At 33.0% G+C, this 14,010-nt stretch overlaps 2 protein-coding genes across 2 annotated transcripts; both read left to right on the top strand.

The window, feature by feature from the left end:
- Positions 1-1,164: 1,164 nt before the first annotated feature.
- Positions 1,165-2,839, top strand: LOC21393435 (HVA22-like protein e). Its single transcript, XM_010088681.2, has 5 exons — positions 1,165-1,340; positions 1,442-1,468; positions 1,593-1,715; positions 1,863-2,055; positions 2,629-2,839. Exons 1-5 carry the CDS (start codon positions 1,294-1,296, stop codon positions 2,647-2,649), a joined length of 411 nt encoding a protein of 136 aa, XP_010086983.2. The 5' UTR covers positions 1,165-1,293; the 3' UTR covers positions 2,650-2,839.
- Positions 2,840-9,935: 7,096 nt separating this feature from the next.
- On the top strand, positions 9,936-10,544 carry LOC21393436. The gene has a single exon (XM_010088682.1). The coding sequence runs from the start codon at positions 9,936-9,938 to the stop codon at positions 10,542-10,544; it is 609 nt and encodes a 202-aa protein (XP_010086984.1).
- The last annotated feature ends 3,466 nt before the right edge of the window (positions 10,545-14,010 follow it).

Raw genomic sequence — 14,010 nt, forward strand, 5'->3', positions numbered from 1 at the left:
ATATTAATTAAAAGAGTATTAATTAAGAGTGAGAGGTAAAAATTTAGACTATTACGCTTTAAGAGTAAGTTTAACAATTTTCTCTCGAACATTTAGAGAAAAAGAGACAAATATTTCTTAGAGTGCATGAGTCTAAATTTTTATCTCTTACTCTTAAATCTTTTTTAATTAAATAATTATATTAATTAAAAATAAAAAAAATAAAAGTTTAAATTCACACACTCTAAACTCTAAAGAGTAACTTTAACAATTTTATGAAACATATATGTGCATTCCCCCCTAAGCATAAGAAACGGTTTGGCATTTGGTCCAATAAAATATTGAAAAATAGTAGAAAATAGGCCAATATGAAAAGCTTAAGAAAATATATAGGCTAATTTTTAGTTATAAAAATTAATAGGTTATAACTTGTCAAGTTATAGTTCATAACTAAATAAGTTATGGATAAATTTATCAAGTTATGGTTCATAGCCATACAAGTTATGGACAAAAACCGTGAATAACTTATCAAGTTATGGTTCATAACCAGACAAATTATAGACAAAAATAATAATTTAACCTATTTATTAACTTATATAAACTATTAACCAATTAATTTTAATTTATCTCGAATCTTTATCTATTTTTCTCTTTCTCTCATAAAATATTATGTAATGTAAGCCCAACATTGGTCACCATTTGGATGGCCCAAGATAGACATTCTCTTACCCCTTCGAAGCACAAGGAATGGGTTTAGTCACCATTTAGATTGGAGCCACATTCAACAAGATCATCAATTAATAGCAAATGGTCACAATATAAATCATCACTCATTACATTTTGTACAAAAGGTCGTCGGCCATTGTAAACACAAAACCGGCCTAATATACTTGGGCCCATTATCTCTAGGCACGCGTTACCGACCTTCTTACTTACACGTGGCTTGTGGGTGGGGCAAAGAATCAAAAGAGACATTTCATTAATTTCTTCTTCTTTTTTTTTTTTTTTTTTTGCTTGAAGACATTTCATTAATTAAAATGGCAGGCTTTGCCTCTTTTAGCCTATGAATCTGATCTAATTTTGGACGGTGTTAAATCTAGTTCGACACGTGTGACGCAGAATCCGATACTGGCTCTACGTTGCCACGTGTCCTTTTTCATTTTCAACTATAAGTAAGTAGGGTCCTCTCCCAAGAGTTCCAAACTTTGTCCTTAATTTGGTGTTGTCGTTCTTGCGAGCAGTTTTCTTCTCCACCACCCAAATCTATTCACTGTTTTTTGCTTGTGGCTTAGTTTGTTTTGTTATTTTGATATCATGGGAAAATTCGGGACTTTTCTCACCCAAGTCCACTCACTTGCTGGGTATGTAAAACTTTTATTCTATTTTTTTTTTTTAATGAATTAGACATATTCGTCTTCCTACTTATTTGGCTAATTTTTTTTATTTTTTTTACTTTTTTCAGGCCAAGTTTGACACTGCTTTACCCCTTGTAAGGAAGACTACTATTGCTACTACTTTAAGTATTTTGCTAAACATGAAGTCTCTTTTTCTGGGTATTATTGATTTTTCTGATGAGTTTATATGTGTTTTTTTTTTTTTTTTAAATATTATAGGTATGCATCTATTGTGGCCATAGAGAGCACATCAAAACTAGATGACGAGCAGTGGCTGGCTTATTGGATCTTGTACTCGTTCCTCACTCTTGTGGAAATGGTAATTCAACCAGCTCTCGATTGGTAAGGGAAAAAAAGCTTTCAAAATTTTGTGATTTTCTTAATATTTTCTTTATTTTAGGGAAATGTTAAAAGAAGAAGGGTATTATGGGAGAGCTTAATATTGAAGCTGATATATATATATATATATATATATATATATATTTGCAGGATACCAATTTGGTACGATGTGAAGTTGGTGTTTGTGGCATGGTTGGTTCTTCCACAGTTCAAAGGGGCAGCTTTCTTGTATGAGAGATTTGTGAGGGAGAATATCAAGAAGTATAAAGGGCATGGCCCTCATCACAAGTCCCCCAATGGGAAAGGGAAGAACAAGTTTGTGGATTTCATCATCCCCAAGAAAGTGAGTTCTAACTATTCATTCCTTGTGCTTTGATATTTCCAACACTCCCAATTTGTATTTTTTTAAGGGCCGTTTACTTTTTAATTTTTTAATTCGAGATTGAGGAGACGTTTGCTTCAGATTAAAATTATAAAATTAAAATTATTTTTAATTTATGTGTATTTTTTTTTTAGAAAATACTGTAATAAATAATGAATCATGATTCAAATCGGGGTATAAATTTTCTAACTAAACAACCACTGAAATTGGATATGTTTAGTTCATAGATTAAAATTATGTGATTATAATTATTTTTAATTTACGTGTATTTTATGAAAAAAAATACTGTAACGATTCACGAACTATGATTCGAAACGAATTCCTAAACTAAATAACCCCAAATTTTATGTGGGTTTTTTATTTTAATAAAAAAAATTTTAATGTGATTATTTTTTATAATTTTTTATTGTAATAAAATTTAAATTTTAAATTTAAATTGAAAGAGTCCCGCTATTTTTAATTGAGATTATTGACTTATTTTAATCATTTTTTTTTTTTTAATATTTTTGTGATTGTTGCGATGTGCATGGACAGGGTGAGCATGAGGCTTCTTAGAGAAGGCACAACTAGCTTTTCCGAGGATCTTGACCTTCTCATTCAAGACTCGGAAACTCCTTTCTTTTTCCCACTTTTGTTTTTGTTGGTCCCATGTTTACTTTCCGGTTGTAAATTGATCTTTAACAATGTACACGTTACTCCTTGTAAGGCTTTTGCGATCCTTCATCAGCTACTTTAATATCAGCCACATGTATGCCGTATTAAGACCACAAATTAATAATCCTTATTTGTTGAAAATCTTTTTTGGGTAATTTATGTTTAACCTGCGGATTCGAGTTTTTAATTTGAATTGAGATGTGATATATTTTAAGAATTTTTTTACTATAATAGAAAAAATTAGATGTGATATTTTATAAAAATTTTTTACTGTAGAAATTTAAAATTAAAAATTTAAATTGGTGAAATGAATGAGATTTTAGGACCATGATGTAATTCACCGTCTAATCCTACTTTAATTTTACGTTTGAAAGGGTCTCCATCTCTCTCTCTTAGTCTAAATAAGTTGCCAATTATTATGAGAATATTTCTAAATAATAAGAGATTATAGTTATGAGGCATTAGCCAACAAGAATTGAAAAAGGAAAAGGGAGGAGGGGAAAAGAATAGGCTTGGCTTGTAAATCGAAGATAAAATTATTCCATTTGCAAAATTATTTTAGGCGGTCTTGATTTTATTTTTTTAATTGATATATTTTTAATTAAAAGGATTTTAATTAAGAATAAAAAGTAATTTTTTATGGATAATTTAGACCGGGTATTTGTCTTCATTCGCGGAACGGAAATCATGAGTTGTCCAAGATTTTAGAGTATACTTCTGCAAGATAATAATGGGTTTCAGATGGTGATGAATAAAAAATCTCAAGTACGGCCGGCAACAAAAAGACAATAAAGGACCACATCAATTATATGCTGAAATATGAATTCTCTTAAGAGCAATAATGTAAAGCTTTTATTATGAAATATTAAACTTCCGTAAATTTCATAAATTTATTGTTTAATTCAAGTTTAGTTATTATTGATAAGTTTCTTTTTGATTGCATGTGTCATGAAACAACCTTTTCCCGTAACAAGCATCATTTTTCTTGTGTTATGTAAGGGTTGTTCGTCGGTTTTAATAGGTTCGGTGGCCGAACTGATTATATCGATTTTTTAAAATAGTGTACCAAAATTGAACCGCATAAGAGAGTAGTCGGTTCGATTAACTGAATTTTAATTTTTAATTAATTTTTAATTTTAGTAATCAGGAAGGTAGCTATCAGTAAACCATCAAGTTATCAATATCTTTAGTTGTATTTTTTTATAAAAAATTTGAAAAAATGTAAAACTTTCATTCTATGTAAATTTGTGATCACAATAAATAAAAATAAAATACAGCATCTAAATTGATAATACCACAAATATAAAATATTAAAATTCAATATTCAAAAGCTAAAGTATAAACTAGAAAGTCACCACAAGTGTAAAACAAATTAAATAGATAATGGAAAAAAAAAGTATATCAATACTAAAATGTATACCAATAATAATTAAACATCATAACCTAATACCTAAAACTCAGTACTAATTTGAGTTTTAAAATATTGATTAATTTAAGTATTTGTACTTGCATATACTCTGTGTTTACTGTTTACAAACATGAAACTTGTAAAAGGCAACAAAGATTATGCAAATTGTGAGAATACTTTGTGTTTTGTGACAAATGATGTCGTTTGAAAGCTAAGAAGATTTATCAGAAATATTGAATCATGTGAAGATAAGGGGGAAAAAAAGGACCAGTTTATGACAAGCTACTCTATTATAACTTCGACTATATACAATTGCTATTAATGAAAGGGAAAGTGGGGAAACTGATGTGTGATATTCCATTGGAGGTCGGCTATGCATTGTAATTTGTTCATTGAATGTGTTAACCCAAATAGTGGATAATACAAAAGAGGAACAAGTTAAGGAAGAACAAAACCGAAATTCATACAATTGTAAATTCAACCTTTCTACCAAATTCGGAATTGGAAGTTGCAAGGATGTCGAGGCACGTGGATCACGTTTTCCTTAAAACAGATTCGTCCCCTCCGGCGTGTGCTTGAGGTTATGTTGGACGTCCGTCTCCCAAGATACCACGACAACGACGGTAGCTCGATGCACTTTCGGAACCGTCTGGCGAACTCGAACTAGATCTTCCCTCTATCACCAAAAACAAAACTAACAAGGAAAAACACAAAGACTTCCGGAACAAAAGAGAAACTGAGAGAGAGCAAGTGATTTCTGGAAATTGTTGTATGTTCAAATGGTTGGAGAGGGCCCTTTATATAGGCTCCAAAATCCGGGTGTTACACCATGACATTATGGTGTATAAATCCGGATTTATTCTCGGATTAATGGTGCTTAATTCAGAGGTTACAGCCCCTGAAGAACCTACTCCAAAGTATGTCTTCATTTGAAAGTAAATTATCCATTAACCAGCCAATAATGTAGGTTAATGCTAATGCAGAGTTAAACAAAAACTAATGCAGCAGTTTCGGATTTCTGATGGGAAAAATAAAAAGAAAAATTGTAAAATGTAGCTCGCACGGAGCGGGTTTTCTGGTCCGGCATTCGTGGCCGCACACATTAGGCCCCAACCCGCCGGTTAACCGAACCTCAATGGCATAACCGAAACTGAACCGATTGAGGCAGTTCAGTCGGTTAACCGAACCGACTATCTTCAGTTTCACATGACACTGTCTTTTTCAATTTTTGAGCGGTCGGTTCTTCGATCGGTGACGGTTGGTTTCGGTTTTAAGATTTTGTTATATAGTCCTTTTCAAGTACCGCGCACAAATGAGAAAACCAAAAAAAAGCAGCTTCTTCCTTGAACCAAGTTATTGCATTTGATTCCAAAAGTACTCGAGGCTAATTAATATCTAGGGAGTAATTACATAAATGTTCCTCCTTAATTTATTTATTTTTTTCACAGTTTACCTCTTTATTTTTTGATGTGACAAAGAATATTCATTAATTAAAAAAAGCTTTTTTTTTTAATTTCATACATTGTGTACTTATAACAGAAAAAAAATGAGAAAAGATAAAAATACCCTTACATAGTTCGTATTTATTTCCAATAAATATTGTATTTTAAGAGAGGTTTCTGAAAAATATTTCAAACATTTGAAAGAACATAAAATTTTGAGATCATTTTATGGTTTGTTTTAGGACATTTTTGGGGAAATAAGACAAATACCCTTTAAAAATATAAAGATCTGAATTTTTACCCCTTATTTTTAATTCATACTCTTTTTAGTCAAATAACTATATTAGTAAAAGGTATTAATCAAGAGTAAGAAATAAAAATCCAGACTCATGCACTTTTAAAAATAAATTCAATAATTTTCTTTTTTTTTCTTGTTTTTAAATGTTTAAAAAACTTTTCGTAAACTAATTGATAGCTTTTTTCCCCTTACTCTAATTTTCTATCAAAAAGTGCGTGAATGATACATTTGTAATAAATTTATTAAATCTAAAGGAAACCTTTTTAGTTTATAAAAATAAAAATGAAACAAATTGAGAAATAATTAAAATTAACTGCATAAATATACCTTTTAGAGAAAATTACACAATATGACACTAGAATCCAACAATTTTACATTAATACCATATGGTGTCTGGCTATTTTTATTAATTTTGATATTCTATCAGAATTCTCTTTAAAGATAGAGTCGGAGATATGCGGTCATCTTTATAGAGAAGAAGAAAGAATATGATAAGACATGAAAGCGTCCTATCGTGATATTTTTTTTTGTCAATTGGTGATATAGATGTTAAGAGTGGCATATATGTTAACATAGTTTATTTTGAGTGGTATTTTTGTATGTCTTTGCATTATTATGTAACTAATCCGTAATATCTAATTGGAGTGGCTCAACGAAAACCGGTTTGTTAGAGGAGGATTATCCTCACCTTATTAAGTTGATCATACTAATATTTTCAGCTAATATGAGATTCTAATACACTTTCTCACGCACAGCGTGAACCATGCCAAACCGCTGTGAATAAGTTGATATTGGTGGTCCTAATATTGTAAAATTGGGCATTCTCTGATACCATTTTACAGAAATTAAATGATATTGGGCTTAACTCAACCTAAAAAAACTGGCTTGTTAGGAGATAATTATCATCACCTTATTAAGTGGATCATGTTAATATCTCTAACTAATATGAGATTTTAATAGTATTGGATTGACATGAAGGGCTTATGAATGGGGCCATTTCAGATTTAGAACAGACCCCACTGAAAACTTTCGGTTAACTACATGGTTTCTGACTGTAAATCATCATTTGCCAAAACAATAACAAAACATCATCTAGGGGACTTTTGGAGACCAACCATAGGATTAGGATGAGACTTGGCTCCACTTCTTTTTGATAAATCATATAACCTTTACAAGATTTTGGTAGACAAATGTAGGAATCTCTTTGAGGGAGGAGACTGGCAGTCTAAAAGCCAATTCAACTTGTGCCACACGGATTCACACTTTGCCTGTTTGTTTTGCAGGTTTAATTGCGTGTGGGTTTAAACTTATATGTGAGTTTTTTTTTTTTTTTTTTTTAAATTGGTATTTGATAGTAGAAAATTTAAAAAAAAAAAAACAAAGTTTGAACTAATATTTAATTACATTATTAAAACTGTGGATTTTTAAAAAATGTGTGAAAATAGTTTGTGAGAAACTTTTTGAGCTGCGTTAGAACCATCACATTTTCGTCTTCTTTTTTTTTTTTTTTTTTTTTTTTTTGGGGGGGTTTGAAGACCTTCAATTTTGAGTTTAAAATCTAAATTCAAATTCAAAATATTATGCAAATAAGTTTTCCGGTTCGAGTCTACCTAAAACCCTCCAACCAATTATGGACTTAAACTTTGTAAGTCACAATGGACAATCCCACTAATGTTATACATGGCGATCATCACCTTATGACGTATGGCAGATTGGCAGTTGAGAAAGAAAGAGAATAAAGAGAGAAAGCGACGGAAATAGATGAAAACTAATTTAGACAGAGAAAACGGTGAACAATAAGATAAAGGAAAGCTATAAATATTCAACATCATTATTCAATGAGTAATTTAGTTTGAATTAGGACGATATATAATGTTTATCTCTATTTATATAGAAAGAAAATAACTACAAAAAATAAACAAACAAATAATGGAAACTACCAAATTATTGGTAAATTAAAAAAAACTTACCAAAATTGTTTTAGAAAACTCAATGAAGCTAATAAAATATTATTAAGAAGTTAAACATATTACTACTTTATATGCTTATTATGTTGATCTTTCTCATAATATATCCTTGTACCTCGTCACTCTTTTTTAGTTAAAAAATTCGACCTCAAGTTAAAACTTAAAAAACCAATCCCACAGTTTTTATTAGTAAGAAAATCAAGTAAATCGCATCAGATTCAAAAGAAATAAGAGAACATATAGACCTTAGTGGGTAACATTTTTGTTTTTAATTTTCTTTAAAAAAAACTTTTCTCTCATTTTTGTTTTTCATTTTTTTAAAAAAACATGTTTAATTGCAATTGTCATATATACTTTAAATACCAAAAACAAAAACAAAAAAGTTTGGTAACTAATATTTTGTGCTACATATTTTTACAACAAAAAACAAAGAACATTGTTGGCCACTAAGTGGGGACAGGTGTCGAGTTTGAGCTGACAAGTAGAAACTACCACCAAAGCCAGGTAGGTGGGCCAAGACCAATGCCGAGATCGAGTGGACAAGTTAGGGACCAAGCATCGTAGAACTATCGTTGGCACGAACTGAAATCGCCATTTGGAGTCGGGCCCTGAAGCCAGTCTTAGACCAAACTCAATGGTCTCAGCCCTGACATCGTCCTACCCTGTTGCCTAACTCAATGGTGTTATGGTATGACCCCAAGGACGGTCTCAAAATGTTGCCTCGAGATGCAAGAATGGGCCGGTCCGGTCCGTTTTCCTTAGGCTTACGTGGGTTGCAGATCGGGCCGATCCGTATAAGAATGATTTCGGCTCAGCCCACACCACGGGCTAATTTTACATGGGTCAGGATAGGCTGTGCCGCGGGTCAGGATGGGCCGTGTCATGAGTTTTGAATGGGCTGGCGCACTCAAGGCCCATCATGAGTTTAGATGGGTCAACCCATCTAAGCATGTAATTTTTAAATTTTTAAATTTTTAAATTTTAAATTTTTAAACAAGTTAACAAATATATAAGTTCGAATAGTCAATAGAAATATAAAAAGAGATATTTTATTTATGATTACTTCATAAATAAAAACCATCTAAAGAAAACCTAGTGGGACAAAACCTTGGTAAGGAAAAAAGAGTACAATCAGGATAATTATACATAAGATGTTTACAAAATTACTAAAAAAAGAAAAAAATGAAGATATTATGGGACTAGATGAGCTTGGCTGGGCCGGCCCATTATGGGCCTAGACGGGCCGGGCTGGGCCGGCCCATCATGGGCCTAGACGGGCTGGCCCAGTCCGGCCAAGCTCGGCCTGGCCCATGCTTTTTCATGGGCCGTGATGGGGCAGCCCATGGGCCGATATATGTTGGCCCAACCCAGCCCACCAATATTTATGGGTTGGGCCGTGCCTTGAACAGTGACAGGCCGTGCCGGCCCGACCCATCACTGTGTCAGGATGGGCCTGGGCTAGCCCATGGCTCCGGCCCATTGTTGCATCTCTACCTCAATGCTAACATCGGACTTAGCCTGTCTGTCTACCCCTGACACTGATCTTGACTTGAGATGTATTATGCAAAAAATGAAAAATATAAGGTGCAACAGTGCAATTAACTCATTTTCAAAATGACAAAAAAATGAGACTTTTTCTGGTGTTTTCTCTTTTTCGGGACACTGGTATTCTCTGCTTATCATCTGTCGGATCTATATTAAATCTGGTTAAAAGTCAAATTAAATTAAAAAAGTAATACATATTTAACGATTGATAAGAAAGAAACACTGGTGTTCTAAAAAAGAGAGAACATTTAAAAAATTCTAAAAAATATATATATATATATATATATATATGTTTGGAAAAAAGTTATGAAATGGACCCGTTAAAATTTTATGGGGCAACTTTAGGTGAATCTTGAACGCAAGATTCATTCAAGATTCCGAGGGAGGAGCCTCTATCTCACTCCTCTCAGACTCGTCTCTCTCTCTCTCTCTCTCTCTCTCTCTCTCCTCTCTACCATCCACTGTAACCTCTCTCGCTCTACTTCTTTCTCTCTCTGGCCAAAACCCTAGCTCGTCGTCGTTTCGCAATGGCGAAAGTTCCATCAACCACTGCGAACGAGATTCTCTCCCTTCTTCAGAGTCTCACCAAAGCAAATGCCGACTCTGTTCTTCACAACCTCTCTCAGTTTATTAAACTCGGAACCGAGAAAAGCATTGTTCTGCTCAAAGCATGCTTTGATAATCTGAATCGGCACAAGACGGAGCCGAAGAATCCGCCATTGGAGAAGGTGGTCGCGTCGATCTTCAGAAATCTCCTGGTAAGACCAAATTTTTGTACCGTGCTTCGCAAGTCACTGAGGGAATCCAAGATCAGCCATGGAACCATAGAGAATTTCTCTGACGCATTACACCTATCGTTGCCTGAGAAAATTTGTATTGGTCTTGCTTTGTCCAATTCTGAAAACTTCGACATCAGGATTTGTGGCAAGAACTTTTACGTGGCTCGGATCGAGGAATTGTGTGCCGCCGATCCCGATAATCCCAATTCTCGTGAGCAAATTCTTAGTATCATCTCGTTTTTCCAGCAATCTGAATGCCTCTCAGGGCTTTTAGATTCATTTTTGAAGATTCTATCTTTTGTGCAGCTGAAAGATGATATCTTTACGGAAATTCTTGATATCTGCCAAGAGAAATAGATTCTGTCGTCTGTATTACATCTGGTTCCGTCTCTCTTTATTATCAAGTTGGCCGCTATTGCTTCCAGAAAAGAGCTTGTAGACCTTGAGAAATGGTTTATCAGTGATTTGAGTAAATACATACCTCCTTCACCGATTCGAGTTTTTAATTCGTGACTTTACATGAGAACTCTTAACTAGCAGAAAAAGTTAAATGTAATTTTTTATGAGAGTTTTAAAATTGAAATTGAAAACTCGAATCGGTGAAATATAAGAGGCTACAAAGTTGGTTTCTTTGCAGACTGCCTCAGTTTCTTAAAGGTGATTCAGTTTGAACCTCTAGATGCTACTACTAGGACCCTTTTGAAGGTCCTCAAATTTCATGTCGGATCGCCGAGTTATAGCCATGTTTTGGAGGAACTGGAAATGGTGGGATATAATCTAAAGGCGAAAAATTGGAAGCTGAAGGCAACTATTATTTCCACCATATGTTTTTTGGTCGGTTGAAAAATGATGTAATGGTGAAAATGTTAGCGCGGTTCAAGAAATCGTCTGTTAGAAGGGAGAAGTTAGTTTTTGGAGTCATGATTGCTAATCTGTTTGAGGAGTACAAATTGTTCCTCAATTATCCTAAAAGGAAATTGAAACTCGTTGCCATTCTTTTTGGCTCTCTTATCAAGAACCACCTTGTAACTCATCTTACACTTGGCATTGCTCTTCATGCGGTTTTGGATGCATGGTGAAACGTCTAAGATGTTTGTGTTTAGGACTAAGGCCTTGGAGCAGTTTGTCGATCGTGTTATCGAGTGGCCGCAATACGGAAAGCACATCTTGCAGATTTCCGATCTGGCCAATGCTCATTCAGCATCGTCGAAACATCGGTTGCTGCTGCTGAGAAAAAGAAAAACTCCCACTGAGGTTCCAGCATCAGAGGGTCTGGACAAAATCTCATTCATGATCACCAACATTTCAGCTGCTAATATTGAAGCTCAAGCAAAGGAATTTACTGAGATATCCGTGGTTCGCGCAATATATGGTTATGAAAAGAGCAAGAGAACCTTTCATGATTTGTACTTGAAATTCCTGGAAAATGTTGATCAAAGGGACTTAAAAGAAAGAGATCGTCCGAGACACCTACGACAACTGCAAGGTTCTCTTCCTTAATGAAATTAACAATAAATTAACAATTGGAAGGAATCAATGCTTGCGGGCTCTTGACATAGATCCCAAATCTTTGATTAGAAAGGCATTGGAGGAGGGGGAAACTTGCTGAGATTCATTCAATGCCAAACTTGGAAATGGACCTGAAATGTGACATTGAGATTCTATTCAAGAACCTTGATGTCGATTTGAAAGAGATGACACCAACTTCTCTTCTGAAGGGAAAAAAAAAAAAGAAGAAGCAAATTTAGAGAAAATGTGAGAGTTTTGTGGAAGTTGGAGAGGGAAACTTGCCGAGATTCATTCAATGCCAAACTTGGAAATGGACCTGAAATTTGACATTGAGATTCTATTCAAGAACCTTGTTGTCGATTTGAAAGAGATGACACCAACTTCTCTTCTGGAGGAAAAAAAAAAGAAAGAAAATTTGGAGAAAAGGTGAGAGTTTTTGGAAGTTGGAGAGGGAGGTGAACAATAAAGAGAATATGAATATTTAATATTATTAATAAAATATCAAGAAATTAAAATTAATACTACTTTATATATTAATTATATTGATCTTCCTTGTAATATATCCTTGTTCCTCATCACCATACTATTATAATTAATCATAAATTCAGCACATGTCAACTTTAGGATCCATGGATTATCACGGATCCACAACACTTCCCTATATGTAAATGTCTTAGTGGTTAAAAAAGCAATAATGATTGTTATTAGTGGTCAAAACTAGCATTTTTCCTTTGTAAGAGATACTACATGTTACCTGAGATTTCTTGTCTTCCTAAAGTTATTCTTTAAAAAATAAAATAAAATAAAAAATTCTAATCCGATATTAACATGTTTATTCTAATTCTCTCGCAGGTATAGAATATTTATGGATCCACAGTTCAAGTACCCCCTGTGCTAAAATGTATCTCTGCTTTTGTTTGAAGACCGGAAAAATGCCAAGGTACTTGGCATCTCGTACCTTTTGTGTCAGCAATAAATGGCTTTTCAGCTCGTATAATGAATTTTCTTTTCTGGTTTCATTACTTGCAAACTAGGATTGGATTTCTATTAGTACCGATATATACTTGGAACTTATTTAGTTCGTTAATTCGCTGGGATTTAATTTTATATGAAAATTTTTTATTGTAACAGGAAAAATATATGTTATTTTTTATGAGAGTTTTTAATTGTAATAAAATTAAAATTAAAAACTCGAATTAGTGAAATGACCGATACTTTAAGGACGTGTTTGGAACTCGTTCCAAAATGATTTTATTTTTTGTATGAAAATGAAAATGAAAACGTTTTCAATCTCAGACAAAAATTATTTTTAAAAATGCGTGTAGTAGTTTTATCATGAGCTTATTTTCAGTGTAAAAAAACCCGTTAATGTCTCTCTTTCTCTCTCTCTGCTCGAGAGAAGAGAAAACGAAAACAAAAAATGAAAAACGACTAAAAATTATTTTTTATTTTTCTCTCATTTTACACTAGACCAAAAAATCGTTTTCATTTCTGGTTTTTATCTTTATTGCGCCAAATACCGTTTTAAAAACGTTTTTTTATTTTTTCTTTCTCAAAAAACGTAAGAAATAAAAATGAGATCAATTTCAAATACGGTCTAATTATTTTAGTGTACGTTATATGTACTAAAATATACATGCAAGTAGGATCAGGAAGAATCACCCAGTATTTTAAACACACAATAAGAATATGGCACTTAAAAGGAAAAATAATATAATAATAATAACAACAAAAGAAAAGGCGCATTTTTGCTTCTTTTGGCCCGGAAGAGCCGTCTACTAGGCAAAACTTAAGAATGACTTGAGCCAAATAAACAATCCCGATTTATTATATACACCTTCTTTCTCTTTTGTGTTGCTGCTGTGTAGTTTCATAGGCAAAAGAAAGAAGAAAAACAAACACATCGTGGTATTATGCTCCTTTTATCAATCTACCCAAGTCACTTTCAGTACTCCAATATGCCTAACTCTTCCCCACTTGTCCATAAATAATTCACATATTATGCGGGATGATACATAAATATTTAATAGCTTAATGTCTATGCTTGATTTTAATTGCTTAACATTATTATCTCTTAAGTTCTGTTTCATGTCACCTTTGAACCAAGATCAATTATTCAGGCTCATGTTATATCTTCTTTTGTGTTTTGAAAGTAAAACTAGAATAAACTTTCAAATATGTTTTTATACTCGTACAAATTAGTGCATGCAAGTACAAAACTGTTGTCCAAATGACTTTTTTCCTTTTTTTTTTTTTTTTTTTTTTTTTATTTTTTTTTATGTTTTTTTTCTTAAGGTTTCTTTTTTTTTTTTTT

The sequence above is a fragment of the Morus notabilis genome, unplaced genomic scaffold, assembly GCF_000414095.1.
Source record: "Morus notabilis unplaced genomic scaffold, ASM41409v2 Scaffold257, whole genome shotgun sequence".
Taxonomy (NCBI): Eukaryota; Viridiplantae; Streptophyta; class Magnoliopsida; order Rosales; family Moraceae; genus Morus; species Morus notabilis.

Excerpts from the sequence above, each read along its gene's own strand:
- LOC21393435 (XM_010088681.2), top strand. The coding sequence starts at position 1,294 with ATGGGAAAATTCGGGACTTTTCTCACCCAAGTCCACTCACTTGCTGG. Across the intron at positions 1,716-1,862 it reads ATTCAACCAGCTCTCGATTG|GATACCAATTTGGTACGATG; the intron begins GTAAGGGAAAAA and ends ATATATTTGCAG. Across the intron at positions 2,056-2,628 it reads ATTTCATCATCCCCAAGAAA|GGTGAGCATGAGGCTTCTTA; the intron begins GTGAGTTCTAAC and ends GTGCATGGACAG.
- LOC21393436 (XM_010088682.1), top strand. The coding sequence starts at position 9,936 with ATGGCGAAAGTTCCATCAACCACTGCGAACGAGATTCTCTCCCTTCTT.